This window comes from Stenella coeruleoalba (genome assembly GCF_951394435.1).
Source record: "Stenella coeruleoalba genome assembly, chromosome: 13".
NCBI classification, from domain to species: Eukaryota; Metazoa; Chordata; class Mammalia; order Artiodactyla; family Delphinidae; genus Stenella; species Stenella coeruleoalba.
In genome coordinates, this window is record NC_137159.1 from 13,761,365 (window position 1) to 13,785,651 (window position 24,287).

The window sequence follows — 24,287 nt, forward strand, 5'->3', positions numbered from 1 at the left end:
CTTGGGCTGGTTACTTCTCCAGACCTCAGATTCCACCTCTGTAGAATGGGAGCAGTCATTTCTTCCTCAACCATTTCTTCCTCACAGGGTTGCAGTGAGGAATAAGGCAGGGCTTGGAGGGTGGTAAATACTCCATACAGGGCAGCTGCTAATATTATGACTATGTGGTATTGGGAAACTGTTCTGAGACCCCTAACTTCATGTCTAATGGAATAAAAGACAAATGCTGCTCACTTGAAGTAAATTTTAGCTTGAAATTCATTTGATAAACAAAGTTCTTTAAGCTGGGCTAGATGAGAAAAGCAAATATAAACCTCTTTGTCCTTTTCTCCTCTGCTATACTAACCTTCCCTCTTAAAAGAGATGTTTTATACATACTACTGTATATAGAAGATAACTAATAAGAACCTACTGTACAGCACAGGGAACTCTATTCAGTGCTCTGTAAGGACCTATATGGGAACGGAGTCAAGAAGAAAGTGTGAATATGTGTATGTATGGCCAGTTCACTTTGCTGTGCAGCAGAAACTATCACAACACTGTAAATCAACTATACTCCAATAAAAAAATTAATTAAAAAAATAAATAAAATGCCCTGGCCTTATTCCAAACAAACAAACAAACAAAAAAAAACAAAAGAGGAGATGTTTGAAAAAGTAGCATCACTTCTGACCCTTGATTGATGACCTGGGACCAACATTCTGGGGCAGGAATAAGGAAATAATTTGAATAACAAGTTCTAGGACTATAATTTTCACCAACTTTAAAAAAAAAAACAAAACTTCCTAGCAAACTGAAGTCAGCCCAGATGATTAAAATGTAAAAACCTGCCTATGGCTGAGAAGACTTAAAAACTGCAAGGACTTCCCTTGTTTCCATTTCCTGCTCTCACAGGTGGCACACTGTTACCTGGCAGAGCTCCTCAGCTACATCCAGCATTCCTTGTCGAAAGAAGTGCTCCACCATCACCTCATTGAGAAGCCTTTGGCTGTCTGCCTGCCAGCAGCCATCTATTCCCACACTGCTAATGTCAGAATCAAAATTCTGAAAAACAAGAAAGCACGTCATGAATTGACCAGGATACATCACTTGGTATGTTTTCACCCCACCTAACTTAACAGAAACAATGGCCTTTGTTTCACTCTGAGACGCCTCAAATAAGTACCCAATTCCAATTCATCTGTAGCCTATGACAGGAAGTAGCTTTTCCATTGCTCTTTTCTAAAACTTGCCACTCTCACTCATTATCTCTGGGAGGGTAAACAAGCACATTTTTTGAGGGTATTTTGGGGAAATACATAAATTTAACAATGACTTCTGTGAGTAAATTGATTTCTAGGTATTATACAATAGCAATATTTTCAGAGGTGTGCAGTGATCCCTGTAAAAGCATGTTCAGTGCAGCACTAACAGGAAAAAAAAAAAAAAGAAAACCCATTATGTCCAGCATAGGATTATTCAATAATCCGTGGCACATCCCAACAACTGCTGTGCCAAGGTGGAGACTGGGGATAGGAGAACGGCCAGATAGTTCAAAGAACAGGCTCTGGGGCCAATCTACCCGGGTTTGAATCCTGGTTCTATCTTACTAGATGTGTGATCTTGGCCAAAATTACTCAAGGTCTGTGAACCTCAGTTTCCTTATCTTAAGCAGAGAAAAATACTTTTATGGGTTGAACTGCATCCTTTCACAATTCCTGTGTTGAAGTCCTAACTCCCAATACTTTATAAAGTTAAAATGAGGTCATTAAGGAGAGCCCTAATCCAACAGGACTGGTATCCTTATAAAAGGAGGAAATCAGGACACAGACAGGCATAAAGGGAAGACCATGTGTTACAGACCGAACGTCTGTGTCCCTCCCAAATTCCTACATGGAAGCCCCAGCAACCAGTGTGACTGTATCTGGAGACAGAGTCTGGGAGAAAGTGCTAAAGGTTAAATGAAGTCCTAAGGGTGGGGCCCTAATCCGGGAGGCCTGGTGCTCTTGTAAAGACAAGGAACAAACACCAGGGCTTAGCTCGCTTGCTAGCTCGCTCTCCACCACATGAGGACACAGCGAGAAGGTGGCCAGCTGCAAGCCAGGAAGGAGGGTGTCTGCCTTCAACAGGCAATGAATTGGCCAGCACCTTGATCTTGGACTTCTCAGTCTCTAGAACTATGAGAAAACACGTTTCTGTTGTTTAAACCACCCAGTCTATGGAATTTTGTTATGGTAGCGCAAGCAGAGGAAGACATCACATGATGAAACAGGAAGAAGATGGCTATCTGCAAGTCAGGGAGAAAGGCCTCAGAAGATACCAACCCTGCCACACCTTGATACGGAACTTCCTGTCTCCAGAACTGTGGGAAAATAAACGTCTGTGTAAGCCACCCAGTCTGTGGTACTTTGTTATGGCAGCCCTCATAAATTAATATACTTCCTTACTGGTTCAATGACATGGTAACTGCTACTATGCTAGTATTACTATTCATAATTAAAAAGTGAGGTTCATTGCTCTGTATCTACTAACATGGAAAAATGTCCATAACACCTTAAGTGAAAAAAAGCAACTTCTACAAAACTACAAAGTTATGACTCCATTTGTTAAAAAAAAAAAGAATCCTTAAAAACCCAACCTGTCTCTCCCACTGAATGCAGTTACAAAATCAGGACTGAAACAAAAAAGTGAATAGTAGTAAGTGCACTGGGGAGGAAGGCAAAGAGCTGGCAGTGAGTTTACTACTTTTCTCCCTCCAGTATCTCTTAGCCTGGATGCAATGCAGCCAGAACCCACAACTGGGCACCCGGGATGTAGACAGAGCGCTCCAGGAGAAGCCCTTCGGTGCTGGCATGGGGAACAGGAGTGTATTCTCCTACCACATAGAGAGCGGGGGAAATCGCATGCTTTTTTCCCTCCCTTTTCTTGTACTGTAGCCAGGCAGTCTGTAGTTAAATCAGTTTCTATTTCTACCCTTCACAGCAGTACCTAGATTATGTTTGACTGAATAACCATGGGACAAGAATCTTGGGAGAACTTTAGAACTCTGTCTACCATAGCAGGAAGCCTAAAACTCTGAGGCACCTTTAGAAAGGGATCCTTCCTCTCCAGTCAGAGAAGCTATGGTCCCAAGAGCGAGGGGCAAAAACCCCTCTTGCATCTTTTCTCTCTGTCCTTCCACCTTGTAGCCCCAGATATAGGCAGAGTTATGGTAAATATACAGGAGAGCAGGGTAGGTAAAGCCCCGGATTTCTGGCTGGGTGACTAAAAAGGCAGCCCCAGAGAACCATAAAGTAGCAGGGAGATCACAGAGAGGAAGGAACGCAGGAAAGTGATCCCCCCACCAAGTTGTTTAGGAACTCCTGGGCTCACCCTCAAGTTATACAGGCATGGGTCTGACCCTCAGCAGCATACCACAGACTTTGAAAACTGAACTAAGAGACAGCCCTAGTTTCCAGGTCCCAGGATGGCCACTGGTCGGCACACAAACAGAACATATCTGAATAGCTCTGTAATGGCTTTGGAAACGAAGCTGACATTGAAACTATTTTAAAACTCAGAGAAGACTGAGGAGCCCGAACCCAACCAGGTCAAGTCCGCTAAAACAAAAACATCAATATTCTCCACAGAACTTAAATAAGACCCAGAGGCTCAAAACATAATATTAAAAATGTCCAAAATACAATCCAAAATTATTTGTCATATGAAGACCTAGGAAAACCTAAATTCACATAAGATGTTCAACAGACAACAATGCAAAGATGACAGATGTTGGTATCATCAAAGACGTTAGAACAATTATAAAATTGCTTCAAGAAGGAAGGGCAAACACTTCTGAAAAGACAGAAAGTCTCAGCAAGAAACAAGACACAGTAATCAAAATTAAAAACTTGTTGCATGGACTCAACAGCAGAACAGAGGTGACAGAGCAAAAGTCAGTGAAGATCAATAGAAATGATCTAATCTGAATAACCAAAGATTGAGAAAAAACGAACAGAGCCTCAGGGCCCTGCATGACAATAACAAAAGATCTAACAGTCGTGTCAATGGAGTGCTAGAACAACAGAAGAGTATAGTGTAGAAAAAAATGTTTTTAATATTTCCGAAACCTGGCAAAAGACATAAATCTAGAGATTCAAGAAGCTCAACAGACTCCTAAAAGGATAAATTCAAAGAAATCCACACTTAGACACTTCGTAATCAAACTGTTAAAAACTTAAGAGAAAGAAAAAATCTTCAAATAGTTATCAAGAAAAGTGATGCACTACTTATAGGGGAACTATGATTCAAATGACTACAGATTTCTCAATAGAAACCATGAAGACCAGAAGAAAGTGGCACACTTTTCAAGTACTAAAAGAAAAGAACTGTCATCCCCAAATTTTGTACCAAGTGAAAATATCCTTCAGGAATGAAGGTGAAATAAAGACATTCTCAGATGAAGGAAAGCTGAGTTTGTTGGCAGAAGACCTGCTCTAAAACAATCGCTAAAAGTTCTCCTGATAGAAGGGAAATTATACTAGAAGAAGACAACTCGGAACATCAAGAGTGAAGGAAAAACAAAGCTACCTCTGAAAGCTTTCCCTGCTCAATTTTACTTCCACCGCCTTATCTTTCATAGGCATTACCCCCTGGTAAACCTCTTGCTTTTCTTTCTTTCTTTCTTTTTTTTTGAAGCACATGAATTTAATTAGACGAGATCATTTAGATTTACTGAAATTACAATCTTAGTCAATCATTGCTTAAATACAGTCCACACGACACAGGATTATTTTACAGTACATACACGAACAGGTAGTAATAGAACTGCAAACCACCTACCATTTACGATCACTACAATGCAGGAGAGCTCTCCTCTCCAACAGTAAGCCCATTTTTCTTTAAAGAGCTATCTCTTCTTAGGTGTCAAGTCAGTAGCCTAAAACTAAATGTGCACATTAACATTTGGAATTACTCAGACAAAAACAAAAAGCAAAACTACTCTGAGTCTTCATTTTTCTTCATTTTCTTTTTATAGACCTCTTTCTTGGCCTGGTACTTAATCTAAAGAATGGAAATAATACAGGGTATCTAGATGCTACAGCAATAGTCTCCACGCCCATACTGAATAGACTATCTAGCACCGAAGAAAAGCCAGAATTGTTTGGATAAGGTTCTCTAATTTCCCATCTGCTTATCAGATTCCGCCTGTTGAGAGAGGATTTCATAACAGTTCATCAATACTTTTAAGCAAATTATTATATCTTTATGCTGTCTATGACAACTAGAACACTAGAAGTGAAGATGGTGCTATGTTGTTCCTCTTCTGGACTAAGGTACAAGCCTAGAAGGGTGACTGATGTACACTCTCCCATATTTTATTTCCCCTGACAAATGGCCATTCAAATGACTAAAGGAATGGGTATCAGATGACAGAATTTATTATGAACTCAGAAATCTGCCTATAACTGTATAACTGTCTGAATGCACCCTATAAGCAAGAATCACTGAGACTGATTAAGATTCCTCACTGATCTATCAACCTCATTCAATCCAAATACAACCTTCAGATTTCTACTTATTCATTTAATGGTTACTCCCCAACCGCATCAACCCCCAACAAATTTATCAGGTGTCTATTATTCTGCAGGAAAGAAAGAAAAAACTTTGGAAGACACAATGGTCAGCTCAAAGCACAGACCACATTAAAACAGACAATTTTTTTGGTAGTATATACTTAGTCAGGATTTTAATAGCTACCACCAGACAGTAACTGCTCCAATCAAACAAAACAATTCCTTTAAATCTTTGCTTAATATACATACCAAAGGTAAATGTTCATCTAGAAAACTTGATGACTTTAAAATGAAAGAGTTTAACATATAAACAAATTTAGATGGTTTTACAATGATGCTCTTCATGTAACTTTATTCCTATAATGTGTACCACGGTCACTACTACACAGGTGGTAAGAAAAATTGAATACCCTTGCACTCAGGATACCTCTACTACATTCAAGTTCTAGAACTTATTTGCTAGTCTTGGAAAATACAACTAAGCATGAATAAGCAATGCATTCAATGAAAATTTCTGAGCTCCCTTCTACCGTTCTGATTTTCCAGTTTAAACCACTGAGGTCGATAAGTAAATTTTTTTCATAGCTTATTTTCTGCTCACATGCAGTAAAAATTAAAGCTAAAATTATATATTAAAAAAAAAAGGTTGAGGAAATGCAATACAGTATCAGAACTCCTTTTGTTTTAACTGCACATTCTTACTGTTGCATCAGAGCAAGGATCAGTTCTAGCCCCTGTTGCTAGGTGACCAAACTCATTTCCATGGCTGCCCAGGAAATCAGCAGCACCGCAAACCAGCCAAGAAGTGGCTAGTGACGAGAAACATCTGTCTATTACCACTTCTGTTTTACTATACTTTTTCCTTTTATATTTTTAAAGGAAAAGAAAAAAAAAGTGGAAAGATGTTCTTAAATGTGAAGGCAGGATTCAAAAAAGAATCAAAAGCAGAAAAGCACACATTCAAGGGTGTGTCCGCCTAGAAAAGATATTATGGCTTAAAAAGAGAAATCAGGACACATAAATTCGTACACCACCTCATGTACTTTTAGTATCATTCACATTTTTGATGGGTTAAAAGTTTTAAAATCTGGAAGCTAGGCAGAGGAGGAGTAAATGACTTTAACAGACCATCACTATGAAACCATGAAATCTAAAACCATCCTACCTCTCTGCCGTATCATGAACATGCTTACAAATTGGTTAGATTTAAGGACTGGCTTTCATTGCTCACCATCCATTTCTGAAACACGTTTTATGAAATTATAATTATTGAGCAGGCAGTGATAACCATACACGATAAAACTCAGCATTTGTTTTAATTCCTAAGTGCCAACTCTTGAATACTGTTCATTTTTTTTAAACTTCTCCGTCTACTTTTGAAGAAAAATTGGCCTGTGAACCTAACTGTGTGCTACTGTTGCACCCACCAGGAATCAACTTCCCTTCTAAGCACCCAGTTAACCTGATTTAGCAGTGAGAGGTAAACTGCAAAGCATATTTAACAGAGAACAAAAAGACCTGGATTCTGGTTCCACGCAGGCTGGGAAAAGATACCGACTTCACTACAACCCCCAAGAGATTAGTATCCAAAAGAGGTTTTTTTTAAAAAAATTCCTACCAATCAATAAAAAAGACAAATAACCCAGTAGAAAACAATGGACAAATAACCAAGAAATTCACAAAGGAGAAAATTCACATGGTCAAACATATGAAAAGATGCTCAACTTCAAAGATGATGAAGGAAATGCAAATTAATACAAATGGATACTATTTCACATCCATCTGATTGATTTAAATTTTTTAAAAGTCTGATAGGGCTTCCCTGGTGGCGCAGTGGCTGAGAGTCCGCCTGCCGATGCAGGGGACAAGGGTTCATGCCCCGGTCCGGCAAGATCCCACATGCTGTGGAGCGGCTGGGCCCGTGAGCCGTGGCCGCTGAGCCTGCGCGTCCGGAGCCTGTGCTCCGCAAGGCGAGAGGCCACAACAGTGAGAGGGCCGTGTACCGCAAAAAACAAAAACAAAAAACAAAAGTCTGATAATACCAAGTGTAAGTAGGAATTGAGGAAACAGAAACTGTTATATATGTTCAGTAGGACTATAAATTGTTATAAACCCTTTAGGGAAAAATTGCTAAATTTTTACTAGTAAACTTAGTAAAGGTGATGATGAGGTATATGCCCTGTAATAAAATAATCCGTATGTAGGTATATACCAGACGGCAGTGCTTTGCCAACTATGGGTTGGAAAATAAATTTAGTAGTGTCTCATAATGAGCATTTATAAATGTTGCTCCTTTTAGACATTCCACTCTCCTCTGCATGACATTCATACCTCTCCTTTAGTTTTCAAAGTTAAGAGATAGGTGGATTAGCCAGATCAAGAAAGGTGTGGGGGGGCGATTAGGGGGTGCACACTGATAAGTTATTTCTTTATAAACGAAGGGGAGTCATGTGGCGTGGCCAGACATGTGTCAGACTACTCTGTTGGGCTTTTAAGATCCTTAAAATGCCCCACAATCTAACCACCTGTCACATTTACATCCCCGTCCTTCACAATTATTTTACATGTTATTTCACATACCTTTCTGCTCTGGTCAATCTGCTTCCCCAACTTCCTCCTTATCTGAACCAACTACAGAAATCTGAGTGACTATTTTACTAATTCTCCCAAAGAAGGCACACACCTCTTACCACTCTAGAAGCACAGGACAGAAATTCATACATACAGTGGGTGCCCTCAGGGCACCAGGAATTAATTCTTTCAAAGAACTCCAGCTGGGAAAGGCTCTTCAAAGTCTTAAAATCTGGGCTTTTATCCCAGCTCTTCCATTTGCTTTCTAGTTCTGTGATCTCAGGCAGGTTACTTAACCAAAGTCTTGGTTTTCACATCTGTGTATGCCGACCACAATCTCTACCTCACAAGGTGTTGCTAACGACTAAATTAAATAATGTACATGAAGATATCTACTATCAGTACCTAGTCCCTGGTAAGCCTTCAATAATACAGATGCTGAATCTGAGGGCCACGCCTTGCCACCAAATCTTCTGATTCTACATTTAAAAGAGCTTCATTTTAGAAAACATAAATAAAAATAAAAACACAAAAGCACTTTAACAGAGTCATTAATAATAAATTCATTAATTTAAAGTCACCTGAATACTATTACAGACTGGATTAGCTGGCACAGCGTAATAGGGACGGGGTCTGTTTCCCCTCTCAACCCAACCTAGCTTGGATGCTAGACCAAGCAAGCTGCTTCCTCTCGACGCAGGCAAAAGTGGGTTTGTGCCCCCTCCAGATCCAGTGGGGCTCTCTGACCCTGTATCCTAATCTGAGACTTGACTGCAAAGGTCCAGGCTTTCCTCTGTGGACTAGACTATAATTCAACAAATAATTATCATTACCAACTAAATAATGTAGTTTCATTCTGCTCAGAGCCTAAAACTAATAATGTAATGGGACACATGGCAGAGAAAGCGGAACTCAACTCCTCTTCTGAGAATGATCTCCAGACTGAAAAGGACAAAACCAATATCGTTTCACGGAAACTGAAGCCCAGTACAAGTGAAGAGACCCAGAGAGCAACTAGCTGCTTAAGTCAGGACTCTTGGTTCCTACAAACAGAAATCTCTTTTGCCCAAGCAAGTAGGATTTAAAAGGAGGCACAGGGGCTTCCCTGGTGGCGCAGTGGCTGGGAGTCTGCCTGCCGATGCAGGGGACACGGGTTCGTGCCCTGGTCCGGGAAGATCCCACATGCCGCGGAGTGGCTGGGCCCGTGAGCCACGGCCACTGAGCCTGCGCGTCCGGAGCCTCTGCTCCGCAACGGGAGAGGCCACAACAGTGAGAGGCCCGCGTACTGCCAAATAAAATAAAAAGAGGCACAGGTAACCAGGGGTAGACAGGAGGATAAACGGGTCTCAAAAGATTTCCCCTCCCTTATTCTCGTGACATGTCGGTTTTGCTTCCCACAAGAGACCAGATTCTTTCAAGGGCTACTAATCACTCCAGGGCTCACATATTTTCAGCCCTTCTTTCCATAAGGGCTCTAATGAGAAAGATCCTAGGGAAGGACGTTGAGGTACCCACCCTGGAGCAAACGAAGGTGGCCAAGCCTGGATGGCTCAGGCCCATCCTCACACCATGCAGCACTGTGGCCAAAGTGGACACGGTATCGAGAACACGGCTGCCTCTATTCAAACCACATAATTTAAAAAGAACAGCTTCCATCCTGACCCCAAAAATATGGGATTTTTATTAAATGCCTTGCTAGTAGTTGGTGGCGGGGGGCGGGGGGGAAGGCGGTTAGTTTGACATGTTTTATTTTTAGGGAATTTGTTCCTAGCTTCTAATCACTGTTGTCTTTTTATAACTTTGTTCAACATGCCTTTTCAATAATTCTAAAAATTCCACCCAAAACATAAATCAAATTATCTGCCTATATTTCAGAACTCAAAACTTAGCTTTTTCATCTTAGACTAAACTTTCTAGCCTTTTTAATTTCCTTCATTTCCTCCCTTAATCTCCTTCCTTCGTTAACGTCTCTCTACTACGAGGATTTATCCATTACACAGTAAGAACTTTAGAGCCAACCTCACCCACTCAAACCAAATGACTTTTTAAGGCTGAAGCCCCAAATTTTCTCCTGCCAGTATCTTTTTCTCCTCTCATACCCCAGTCATACCTACATAAAAGGCAGTTCCAAACGGCTCACCCAGAACTATCTTAAAATATTCTCTATTTCACTTTTTATAGCCTTACTCCATTTTTTTAAATAATCATCATGTTGCCTCACCAGTGCAGATGCTCCATCTAGTGGCAGAAGATTTTCGCCCTTAAAACATGACCAGCCCTGCAATGGCCTAACTGATTTCCTAGCACAGCACAGTGTTTAAGAACAAACGCTTGAGTGATACCTTTTCCCAAACATCAATTCACCACTTCCAAGCTGTACACCTGGGGTATGTTACTTAGTATTTCTGAATCTTAGTTTCCCCATATGTGAAATGGGAATAATGTACGTGCATCGTGGGCTATAAATGTATAAAAAGCTCTCAGCTCAGTATCTGGAACACGGTCAACACTCCATTAAGTGAGAGCTGTATTTTCCTACTCCTGACTTCTCCTTAGTCTAATTTCATCCTGTCTAACGAAGACAAGCAAGTGCTCAAATGCTTTCATCGTTCCCTCCCTTTCCCCCTCATCTCCTTGGAACAAATCCTGACGCCTTCCATCACTGGCCTGTCCCCAGCCTGATCTTGTCCTAGTCCTGACAAGGGCAGCCGCTCCAATCCAGTCAGTCCCTGAGAGTCTTTAACAGGAGTCAAGCATTTTCTCAGCTGTTCAGCTCCTTTCCGGGTGCCACAGAAGAACCACACCTCACTGCTCTGCTGCTCTAAATCTTACCCATTCTTCCAAATCAAATTTAAAATATCAACTCCAGAAACCTTTGATTTTTTTTTGCGGTACGTGGGCCCCTCACTGCCGTGGCCTCTCCCGTTGCGGAGCACAGGCTCCAGACGTGCAGGCCCAGCGGCCATGGCTCACGGGACCAGCCGCTCCGCGGCATGTGGGATCCTTCTGGACCGGGGCACGAACCTGTGTCCCCTGCATCGGCAGGCGGACTCCCAACCACTGCGCCACCAGGGAAGCCCTTCCCTTTCCCTTTTATAGTAAGCAGAGTCCATCCTATGCAAACTTACTTTATGTTGCCTCAGAATCTTTCCAGTTCTTTTATGTGTACAAAAAGCACCCTTACATGAACAAACTAGACCACAATCTTCTAAAGCACTGTATGTTTCACTTTCCACTGTCCCACAGCAAATTTTAGACACTTTAAAATCTTAGCACTATTTCTCACACACACACACACACACACACACACACACACAGGAGTCTAAAGCAATAATTGTTTTTATTGACTTTTCTTAGGAATTAAACTTTAAAAAAGTCAAAAGACTAAGTAAAACACTAAAATACACTAAACAGGAGAGAATTCTAGATTTTCTTAAAATAGAGAAGGAATTTAAAAATTATAAAATAAATATTAAAAACACATTTAAAATTTTTACCACAAAACCCAATGGTTGTTGTTATTATGTATTATAAACTATGATTATACTACAAGCATCTGGAGATAGTCAACACGTTAAAGCACAAATCTTCAATAACTTTTTATGTTGGCAATAATTAAAAGCCAGAAAATGTCTTGGTTAACATCATAAACTTCTCTTCTGTGTACATTTTCAGCGAAGTGATGACTAAAGAACTATAAAAGGAGCACTGAAACATTAAAGGAAAAAATAAATCATTTAAGCATGTCAAAAATTTACTGAAGTTCCTCACTCAACAACCAACCTGCTCATAAAGGAGTCACCGGCTTCTTTACTGTCCTCCTCTCAGCAGGGTGGGAACATGTGTCCATAACATGGTACTCACAGGCCGCTGGATGACATTCCAGTTTATTACTCAAGGCTGTTTGTTGTGTAAAGGCTTGAGCCACAATGGCTTCAGCTTCATCCTGTTTGTTTACCAGTCCACACAAGTCCACCCAGCCTTTATAGCAGGCGGCCCCGGAAGCTTGCACAAATTTACCAGGTGCAAACTAGAAGAGCCCGAAGACTTTACAGGCAAAGGAGTCTTGACAACAGCAGCCAACACAGAGTTCCTCATACGCATGGGAAGCTCATGTACAAGGTCTAGGTAGTTCTAGCAGGGTAACAGCTTCGTTTACAGCTGAGGCTAAGTAGATGCCCCCACCCCACCCCAAAAAAGGGGAGAGAATGCACTGGAAAATGTTAGCGAACTGGGCTAAGAGATCCAAGCTTTCTGCTGTGCCCCAGGACTATAATTCAACAAATATCACCACTATCAACTTAATGATCTTATTTCGTATGATAGATCAGAAGAATCTAGAAGCCGGGTCACCTAGAACCTAAACTACTTTCACAGGAACATAAAACCTACCAAAAAAAAAAAGCCCTTTTGAAAAAGCCCTTATAACTTCCAAGTACCTGAAAAATGTCTTCAAAGGAGAAATGAGTAAATTAAAATATTTAATTAGCAGCATTCACCTCAAACACATCCCCCCTAAAAAAGTCAGAATATAGATTACTCACTATGTGTTCCCTTGTTATCCAATCTCAGAAAGAGAACTTCCATTTCTAGCACCAAATACATTTAAATGCTTTGTCTCAAAGATTAGTCAGAACATGATAACCCTTGTGAATATCTATAAAGACTTGCCAGGTCGGGAGGAAGACATGTTTAGCAAGTCACCAGTAGCTGGGGGACAAGAGTGAAAGAGGGTTCTGATGATAATTATGACAGGACAAGACATAAGCTAGGAAATGAGGACATATGGTCACCCTACCAGTGGCAGAATGCAAAGCTCCTGAATTATTTGCCCAAATGTTCCAAATCTTGGTGGCCAGTAGTCCGCACACTTGAGGTGCGACTGCTGAGGCCGTCCCTACCTATTCCCAGAATCTGGGCTCTTTTCTCAGACGCTTTCTCTGATTGGCTGCTTTGGAAGCTTCAGCTATTCTCACCGTCATGGCATGTTCTGGTCCTGCTGCCCCCCGACACTGGCATAACTGCAGGCAGCCTGGTGGTCAATGTCTCCAGGAACCTCCTGGGGTCTGAACCATCATTAGAACGCCTTGGTCACTGTCAGCCACCAAAATCCGAAGCTTCCTAAACACCACCAGCAGTTACCTCACCCTAAAGAAACGGAGGGTTCCTCACCCACAGTGGTTTAAGACCACCTCTAAAGTGCCCCCGTCACCATTCCAGGAGGTCTTTAAGCAGCACACGCCAACAATCACTTCACGCACCAGCTGACCGCATCCTGCGCCACAGCCCCCAGAAGGCTGAGGCTGAAGCCACTTCCAAAGCTGTGTTCGCTCCCCTGCAATTAACAAACAGGCATCACAACCTCAAAGCTATTTCGGAGCACACTTGCTGCCTTCCCAGCCCCTGCTGGCAACGGCCATCACTGACCCAAAAATGAGGCTGCTGCCGCCAACACCACTCCTCTGCCTCTGGCTGAGGTGAAGCCCACGGCGCTGTGGGAGTGGCGAGAGCTCTCCAAAAGGGCACTAACACTTCTGAAGGCACAGCTACCCAAACAGTCCCCTGAGCCCCACCACTCACAGTCCTGTCACACCGCACCTACCAGTTAACCACATCTCCTTACAAGCATCTAGTGCTCACTGAGGCTGCCTCGAGCCTAGCTTTTCAACACTACTGCTCTGTAGGATTATTTCTAACAGACTTACCCACGAGTCAGAGCCACTCTGGATTCCACGAGTTTCTACGTTACAGCTACTGTTCTCGTGTATACATATGGAGCAGCTCATAAGACTGGTTTAACTACAAACAGCTCTCCCCAAAAGTTCCTCCTACCCTCCCGGAAGTTTACAATGTGTGAACAAAAATGTCCATAACCAGTCACAAACTCCCCGACGTCTGACTATTTCAAACTCCTCTGAAAGAGTCAGAGGTATCACACAGTAACCTTAGGCCACTTCTCTTAGTCGCCACTAGGACTATGAACTCCAAGGGCAAAATTGGCCCAGTGCTAAAGGTGAAAGCTGCTTAAAAGTAAACCACCAAGTTAAAGATTTAAGAGATGTCGCAAGAGCAACTATATTCCAATAAAAATTAAAAAAGAAAAATCACCCAATACAAGTGACAGGTCTTGCTAGCTAGCAACCAACCCACTCACACAGAAAGCAACACTGGAGAAAAGTGACTAGCATGCTCACAGGAAGACAACAAGAGTTAGAATGATGCAGGGGAGACAGATGCAAGCGTGTTATCCTAATCATCCCATAACAGAGGCAGAGTCATGGCCTGGGAATTACTCAGGAAGTAGGAAAAGTTACTTCTATAAACAAACTCCCTCATAGTAAGTTAAAATTTCTTGGAAATTTACTCATCGTGACACTAGGAGCGGTAATCATTTAAGCAAATGGGTAAAAAACAAGGCTGTAAAAAGGGAAGGTTTTTGGTGTGTTTTCTTTTTGTTTTTTAAATAACAGCAACAGGGAACCTGAATAACATAGGAAAACCAGATGTGCAAAAGTTTATTAAAAGCAAGGATAAAAGAAACAACATAAAATAATCTGAGACAGCTAATGTTACTGAAGCAGTGACAGGAGATGAAGGATGATGGTAAAGCACGCCAGACACTCCCTTCAACACCATACCTTATCAATGGCTTTTCCAACCCGAGAAACACTGCTGTGGATGTCTTTGTGGTCTGAGGCCAATTTTTGAACAGTATCCTTTATTCTCTTACAGCACTGTGTCAAAACAAGTGAAAGCGTCCCTGATAATTCAGCATCTTGACCTATAAAAAAAGAAAGAAAGGAAGAAGACTGGTTATTCACAAAAGCAAATCCAAAGATGGCAAGTTACACATTGGCCCTTTGGAACATGAAAGATGGAAGTAAAGTGAAGAAAAATCAGTGTCTGCTTTGAACAGATGGTCACATTCATAGATAATATTTTCCAAGTGAATTCTAAGAAAGCTATCTTAATTTTTTATTGTTTGGAATAAATTTTAATATTTTACCATGAAATAAATCACTTTTGTAATTACTAAAATCAGGAGACAATACTACTGTGAAGGCATTTTTCAGAAGATACGCCTACATGAATACTCACTTACTCAATCCACTTAAACTGTCCAAGGCATTCTCACATTCTGATTATTACTAGATTTCCTAAAGAGAGATAAATCTAAATGCTTTATGTTCTACATAAAGAAGAAAAAACAAACTTCTTTGGATACCATGATGAAAACAGTGAAAAGAGAAACAGGGCAGAAAAGAGTTAACATACCCCCACCTGTAAGCAAGAGTGAGCCACTCTGAACCAGTTAGGGGGTAGGAACCCTCCTGAAATCCAAGTTCCCAGATGCCAGCCGAGGGTCAACCTTGCAAGCAGGCCCGGAACCGGAGGGTTCCTACCACCCTAACTGGTTAAGAAAGGCTCACTGTGCCTAAACTGTTTGTATAATGTGGTTTGTGCTGAGCTACCTTTCTTCTTGGCATCCCTGGACTTTCGGTATCTGCTAGACAGAGGGGGCCTGTATGACTAGTACCCAGTAAACACCTGAATACTGTGTCTCTAAATGAGCTTCCCTGGTAGGTAACACTTCACACTCGTTAGGATTTGATGTTAGAGGAGTTAAGCGTGTCCTGTGTGACTCCACTGGGAGAGGACTCTTGGAAGCTTTCTTCTGGTTTCCTCTGGACTATGTCTCATGTGACTTTTCCCTTGGCTGATTTTTGCCTTGTATCTTTTTGCTGTAATAAATGTTAGCCATAAGTATGGGTGTGACTACCTGCTGAGTCCAGCGCATCCTCCTGGTAATCGCTAGAACCTAAAGGTAGTCTTGGGGACCCTGACACACACAATTAATCAACTGGAAGTTACTACAGTTTATATCCTCTTTCCCTGTGTTACTTCCTCAGGAAATAGGGAGGAGGAAGAGAAAGAGAAGAACCAAGAGAGGACAAATTCAGTTATACTTTTCAATTACCTCATAGATCTACACATCCAAACCTGTAAGCAACAGACCTGGCTCCTGAAATCCTGCTCACTGGTGGTTCTTAAACTTTAATTTACATCAGGAATTTGGCTGCGCTAAGACCCAGCGCAGCCAAATTAAAAAAAAAAAAAAAAAAAAGCCTGAACGTACAGTAGCCTTAGGATGTTTATTCATTCCACAGCTATTTATTGGGCACTCAATTATGTGACAGGTACAGAAGTGTCCAGGCAAAAATCTCTGCCCTAAAACCTACCTTCTGGTGAGGAAGATAAACACAAAGCCAGTCAATTATACAGTACCACAAAAAAGGATACGTGCCACTGGCAGGGGTTGGGGGAAGCAGAGTGAAACAAATGGGGAGTGTATGTGGCTTGAGCAACTGTAATCTTAAACAGGTGGACATCGTAGGCCTCACTGAGAAAATGACTTCTGGGTAAAGACTTGAAAGAAGCGAGGGAATTAGCCATGTGGAGACCTCGGGGTGGGGTGAAGGGTAGCAGAATACGCCACCCCAAAATCGCTTCTTTGGCGTAAGGATGATTTTGAGCTGATTATTCTGAGAAACAGCAGACACAGAAGCTCTGAAAACAGAGTAGAAGTTACCCTTTGGTAAAGGAAACCTAAATTTATAAAATAAATCTCCATTTGTAAGGGTATCTCCCTCTCTGTACCAGGCAGAGAAGAATGGCTCTAAACCTCTAAAGAAATTTTTTTATCATGACGACAGCTCAGACTTAGATCTGTATAACAAACCTTATTCTTGTTTACTGTGCTTTTCCTGGTAACCTCTCCATTACTGGCCTCCCCATACCAACCTTTCTTTTGTCTTTAGCTGAAGATGGTATTTAAGCCTGAATTCTAAGCTACCTCTTTGAGTTACTCATTTTTCCCTGAGAATCTCCCACACACACATGAGGTATACATGTTAACAAACTGTCTGTTTTTCACTGGTTAATCTGTCTTTTAATATAGTATTCTCAGCCAAGAACTTGCAAGGGTAGAAAGGAAATTATTCTTCCTCCCCTACAGAGGAAAGCGTTCCAGACTGAGGGGGACAAAGCCCTATTGCAGAAATATACCTAGATTATTCAAGAAATAGCAAAGAGGCCAGTGTGGCTAGAGTAGATTTCTGGCAAAGGAAATCAGTAGGAGAGGAAGCCCAGGAGACCGGGGCGGGAGTCCCGATCTTGTAGGGCCTTTCTGGTACTGTAAAGTCTTTGCCTTTCACTTTCTTTGAGTGATAGGAATGCCCATTGCAAAGTTTTGAGCAGAACAGCTACATAAACTGACGTAACATTTTAATACAGTCATTCTGGCTGATGATAGGAGTACAAGACAGAAGCAGGGCGATGAGTCAGGAGGCTGTGGCAGCAATCCAGATGAGAACAGTGGCTCAGCCCAGGGTGTTAGGTGTGGAGGTGGTGAGAAGTGGTTGGATTCCGGACATATTCTGAGGGCAAAGCCAACAGGATTTTGACTGGGTATGAGGGAAGAAAAGGACTCACAGATGACTCCAAGGTTTTCACCCCAAGTCAACCAGAAAGACAAAGCTGTCTTCAATTCAGATGAAAAAGATTAAAGGCTGAGCAGTTATGAGGGGGAGGGAGACATAAAAGAGTTCAGTTTGGGGCTTGTGAAAGCTGAGATGTTGAGGAGTCACCCCAGTGCATATGTGTAAGAGTGAGTTGGATATATAAACTTGGAGTTCAAGTGTAAGGTCAAGGTTGGATACAAATTTGCGAGTTACTGGCATACATATGATACTAAGTGAAATCAACAAGAGAGAGTCGGGGCAGACACACAGAAGTGATAAAAGGAGGGAGTCCTGGGAACTCCAAGTTTATGAGACCAAGACAAAGTAGAACTGGAAAAGGGGACTAACAAAGACTACTGAAATACTAACTCTGGTGTGGGAGGAAAATCAAGGAAATATGGTGTTCGGAAAGCCAAGTGAAGAAAGTGTGCCAAGGAGGAGGGAGTAACCAACTGCGTTAAATGTGCTATGTATCAAGTAAGATGTGGACTGAGAGCTGACCACTGACCTACAATACAGAAGTAATCAGTGACCATGACAATAGTTTTTCCAGAGTTTTAAGAAAAGGAATCTTGAAGATTGTAGGGACTGTGAAGAGGGAATATAGCAAGTCTGACTCAATGACAACCACTGAGAGAAGTAAAAAGATAACTGGAGATAGTGCCCATAAGGTACCCAATCCAATGTGGGGTGGCCAAAATAGAAACTACCCTCACTTCTAAATACAACTGCACAAAGTATATATCAGGTGCTTCCAATTTCTAATAACACAGTTTAGGCTAAGAGAATACTTGGTAATCCAGGAAAATTTTTAAATCTGTCTAAAAGGTGTCCCATACATACTTGGGGCCAAAAGAATCTAATTGCTTCAGTAAGCTCTGCTCTGACCATTTCTGGTCTTTCTGTATCTAAACCTTATCTAAGGTCAATGGCTTTATCTTCTCTATGAACTTCTCTGCCCACAGACTTACTCAGTCTTCTCAGTTCCTAATGAATTCTGTTCTCTCCACCACTCCTCTGGCACGGAATCATACACTATTTAACGATTTCATGTATATATGCCACCATCAATCTCAACTAGATGTAAGACCCAAAGGGAAGACAAGTTCTTATTGTAAACTGTATACTCCACAGTCTTATATGCCTTGCACATCTGCAGGCACTATTAATATAAGTATTTGGATTGATGGTAAATAAAGGGGGAAAAAAGTTAAAAAGAAAGTCATATTGAACAAATGGTGCTGGGATAACGAGCTATCCGTATGCAAAAGAATCATACCATAGAGAAAAATTAAATCAAAATGGAATGAAGACTGAAACGTAAGAGCTGAAACTATCGAATTCTTGGAAGAAAGTGGGTGCATTCTTGACCCTGGATTGGGCAATGGTTTCTGAGATATGACACCAAAAGCAAAAGCAACCAAAGAAAAAATAATTAAATTGGACTTCATCAAAACTAAATTTTGGGGGCTTCCCTGGTGGCGCAGTGGTTGGGAGTCCGCCTGCCGATGCAGGGGACACGAGTTCGTGCCCCGGTCCGGGAAGATCCCACATGCCGCGGAGCGGCTGGGCCCGTGAGCCATGGCCGCTGAGCCTGCGCGTCCGGAGCCTGTGCTCCGCGACAGGAGAGGCCGTGGCGGTGAGAGGCCCATGCACCGCAAAAAAAAAAAAAAAAAAAAAGAGCAAAGAATCTGAATAGACATTTTTTCCAAATAAGATATACTGGGAATTCCCTGCTGGTCCAGTGGCTAGAACTCGGCGCTTTCACTGCCGTGGCCCGGGTTCAATCCCTGGTCAGGGAACTAACATCCCACAAGCTGTGTAGTGCAGTCAAAACAACAACAACAACAAAAGATATACAAATAATCAATAAGCACAGGAAAAGGTGCTCAACATCTTTAATCAACAGGGAAATGCAAACCAAAACTACAGTGAGAGGGACTTCCCTGGTGGCACAGTGGTTAAGAATCCACCTGCCAATGCAGGGACACAGGTTCGATCCCTGGTCCGGGAAGATCCCACATGCTGCGGAGCAACTAAGCCCGTGAGCCACAACTGAGCCCAAGTGCCACAAATACTGAAGCCTGCGTTTTTTTTTGTTGAGGAACCCATGCTCCTCAACAAGAGAAGCCACCGCAATGAGAAGCTGGCACCCCAAGGAAGAGTAGTCCCTGCTCGCCACAACTAGAGAAAGCCTGTGCGCAGCAACGAAGACCCAACACAGCCAAAAATAAATAAATAAATAAATAAAATTTATATATAAAAAAAAATACAGTGAGAAACCACTTCACACCCACTGGGATAGCTATAACAAAAAAGATGGACAGGGCTTCCCTGGTGGCGCAGTGGTTGAGAGTCCGCCTGCCGATGCAGGGGACACGGGTTCGTGCCCCGGTCCGGGAAGATCCCACATGCCGCGGGGCAGCTGGGCCCATGAGCCATGGCCACTGAGCCTGTGCGTCCGGAGCCTGCGCGTCCGGAGCCTGTGCTCCGCAATGGGAGAGGCCACAATAGTGAGAGGCCCGCGTAACGCAAAAAATAAATAAATAAATAAATAAATAAATAAATAAAAAAGATGGACAACAACAAGTGTTGGCAAGAATATAGAGACTCAGACCCACATCCATTCCTGATGGAACGTAAAATGGTGCAAAAGCGGTAGAAAACATTCCTCAGAAAGTTAAACAAAGTTACCACATGACCCAAGAATTCCACTCCTAGGTATATACCCAAGAGAAATGAAAACGTATGTCCATACACGAACTTATATATGCTCATAGCAGCATTTAATAGCTCCAAAGTGGAAGCAATCCAAATGTCCAAATGATGAATCGATAAACAAAATGTGGCAAATCCATATGACAGAGTATTATTCAGCTATAAAAAGGAATGCTGATACATGCTACAACATGGAGGAGCCTCGAAAACAGTAAGTGAAATAGCCAGACACAACAGGCCACAAATTGTTTAATTCTACTTCTATGAAATGTCCAGAACAGGCAAGGAGATTCATGGTTGCCAGGGGGCGGGGGAAGGGTGGAACAGAGAGTGACTGTTAGTGATATGAGGTTTCTTCTGGGAGTGATGAAAATGTTCTGGAATTAGATAATGGTATGGCTGCACAACTCTGAATGTACTAAGAGCTAGTGAAATACACACTTTAAAAGGGTGATTTTTATGGTATGAGAACTGTAACTCAATTTTTAAAAAAACCTAAAAAATGCAAACCATAACTCCTATCCATCCAGACATGTTTGTTTCTACAGTCAGTAGACAACAAAGTAAGCAAATGGTTAAGGAACAGAAAAGCAGAGCCCAAGCTGGAGAGAGGGCATTTGGAATTTACCAGCTGAACTTCTATGCCCCATCCCTGAAATCCATCGATATTTTCGAATCTTAGCAACTTAGTTTTTATAAATGATAGATACTAGTAATATAAGGTCAATTAATTAACACTGAGAGAGTCTTCAGTATGCCCCAAGGAAAAATAATTTCTACAAACTATTTGGAAGCCCAAGAAAAGTATAATGGAATAATCTGAAAGAGAACCCTGGGAAAGCCCTGCTCAGAGAGAAGGATTCCACTAATGCATTTTCAAATGGATTCAGTGGAAAGCAGCCAAAGGTAAAAACAGGTTTGAAAATCACTGTAATAACAAACTGACTGAGACCAAACTTCTAAGTCCTGAAGGGAGTGTCCTAATGTTCTTTTGATTTATTTGTCTGAAAACAAAACATGCTTCAAGGAGAACCATTCTGTGAAAGAAATCTAACTGGATTCAGTTCCTAGGAGGAAAGCTGGGCAATTACTGTGGCAGCCATCTTTACCATAACTAAACCAGCTATGAAGGTGAACGCTGGATTCCAGGTTTGCCACTGGAGTGGCCGCTCTTTACCCAGGATGAGGTCCCGTGCCAACTGTGTCTGGCAATGCGATAGACCTCCCTGTACTCAGAACCCATACACAAACATGAAAGAAATCGTTCTGAGACAGTGCTCACCACTTAGTCACCACGAGTACTTTTTTTTTCTAATACTTTATTTTTTGAGAGCAGTTATAAAACTGGGAGAGAGCAGAGGAACAGCGAGCAGCTAAACGTGAAAGGTTGGCAGCTGAGAGGGCGTTGGTTCACGGTGTTGGTAGTGCCAGAGCCTCCAGTGCTGGGCTTGAAATTGAGACTGTGTAATACACTATCTGTTATTTTTCTGTTCATTCAGTAAATAGTTATTGAATGCCTGGTAAGTGCTGGTTGCCATGCTAAACGTTTACAACAAAATTGAGAGGAGGCACTGAGATTTCCCCTATATATGTTGCCCCTATACATGTACAGTTTAACGGCTCATTTCTTTTTATTTAGTCCACTGTCTGGACGTAAGTACACTTTGCTTATCCATACACCTACTGAAGGACATCTTGGTTGTTTCCAAGTTCTGGCAATTATGAATAAAGCTGCTATAAACATCCATGAGCAGGTTTTTGTGTGGACCTAAGTTTCAACTCCTTTGGGTAAATACCAAGGAGCCCTGATTGCCGCATCTCACGGTAAGAGTAATGTTTAGTTTTGTAAGAAACCACCAAACTGTCCTCCAAAGTGGCTGCACCAGAAAAGTACTTTTTTTTTTTAAGGTCACTTTTATTATTAGACTTGATTCAACAGGCAAAATAATTAGCATGTCAGTAAGAGATTTTAAATCCAAACAAAGAACCAACACACACGGTTGGTCTAAGTTAAAGATAATTTTTCTTTTAGTGCAATAGAGTAGTACCTTTTATAAACAAATTTTAAGCATGATATTCTCAGAAATTGGAATAGGCATGGTCTCCTCCAAAATCAGACATCTGCCAAACTAAATTAAACATATTTGAGTTAACTCCTAAATTGTTTTTATAGAGCCCAGCTAAGACTTCAAGCTCTGCCCCCGTTCAGCTTCACTGCCCAGCCATTTCAGGATTTGTGTCCATTAGTTTCACAGAAACTGTAAATTAGAAAAATATTTGTTTGCATAGCTTCCTGTACTTCTCTATCAGGGTTTCACACTACATTGTAAATATTTATTTGTCTATCACCCCCACGAAATTACTTGAAGGTAGAAAATATGAGTGTTTAATCTCCAGCGGTTAGCATGGCAACCAGCACATATCAGGCATTCAATAACTATTTACTGAATGAACAGAAAAATAACAGATCGTGTATTACACAGTCTCAATTTCAAGCCCAGCACTGGAGGCTCTGGCACTACCAACACCGTGAACCAACGCCCTCTCAGCTGCCAACCTTTCACGTTTAGCTGCTCGCTGTTCCTCTGCTCTCTCCCAGGATGCTTAAGCTGTACTACTCCCAAGAGCATTGCACCCTAAATTTCCCAAACACCAAATAAATACACCAATCAATACACTCACCAATTTTCAAATAAAACACATTCACAAAGTAGAGTCCCCCCAGTTATAAGTTCCTTCTCTTTTCCAAATAATGACACTCCCCAAAAATACCCTTCAACATGTAGGTGAAGACTTGGAATAAGAACTCACAGGCTTGTGTTTTGAGCCACAGTTTCCTTATTTGTAAAAGAAAATTATCCCAAAGCTTGCCAAAGAAATGAAATACTTCTCAACTTTAGTACATAATGTGTTCCTATAAAAGTGTACCCAGGGGCTTCCCTGGTGGCACAGTGGTTGAGAGTCCGCCTGCCGATGCTGGGGACACGGGTTCGTGCCCTGGTCCGGGAAGATCCCACGTGCCGCAGAGGGGCTGGGCCCGTGAGCCATGGCCGCTGAGCCTGCGCGTCCAGAGCCTGTGCTCCGCAACGGGAAAGGCCACAACAGTGACAGGCCCGCGTACAGAAAAAAAAAAAGGGTATTTTGTTCCCACAAAGCAAAAAATTATAAAATTCCTAATTTAACTTGGTTTTACAAATAACTTTTAATACAGTTTGATCATTTTGCTCATATATTTGTTCCATTATTTTCCTTCATTACTAATCACATGGCTTAAAACAGCCATGTGAACAACTCTGTGACATGATTTACTCATCATTTTGGGCCACCTAATACAAGCAAGACAATGTTATCATTAAGACTGAAAACTGAGTTTGCATCCCTACTCAGCGTTTGCATTTTCAATTTTGTTTGCCACTTATTTTTATGGTAGCCCAGGGAAAAAAACCACAAAAAATTACACCCACACAGTTGTTAAAGTGTTGTTAAAACTGAACAGCTGGTTGGTAGGTAGCTCTACAAATGCCATCAGTTGATATGTCTGCTCATCGGTAGATAATGAAAAGTTCTAATTTGGTCCATAAAAGGCAGTTTAGAGGTATCAACTACACCACAAAGTACATTGCTGCCTAAGAGTCAAACACGTGAGAGATGAGACTCATGATAATTGAGACCACTCTATAAAAGATGGTGAGGCACAACATAGAAAGGTGTTGCTATGATGACGATTATTAACGTTTCCCAAAAAGCTGAAAACCTCACCACCTAGGATTAGGACAGTTTGGTAGAAATAAATAAGACTCCCCAGAAATCACTAAGACTTTACTTAACGCTTTTATGAATATTGTGGAGGCAGGAAAAAATGTAAATATCCAAGTTTATAAATAAAACATATATGGCACTTGAGCTCTTCTGAGTTATTACAAGTTAACTCCACTTTCATAAA

At 41.6% G+C, this 24,287-nt stretch overlaps 1 protein-coding gene across 2 annotated transcripts in view; it reads right to left on the reverse strand.

Annotated features, from left to right (window-relative positions):
* Nucleotides 1–24,287, reverse strand: part of RMND5A (required for meiotic nuclear division 5 homolog A) — a 61,293-nt gene that overhangs the window by 25,637 nt on the left and 11,369 nt on the right. For both annotated transcript variants that reach the window (XM_079941039.1, XM_079941040.1), the window contains exons 2-3: nt 14,744–14,886; nt 910–1,044 (exon numbers count right to left, since the gene is read on the reverse strand). In XM_079941039.1, the coding sequence (XP_079797165.1) occupies nt 910–1,044; nt 14,744–14,886 (278 nt within the window). The remainder of the gene's footprint in view (nt 1–909; nt 1,045–14,743; nt 14,887–24,287) is intronic.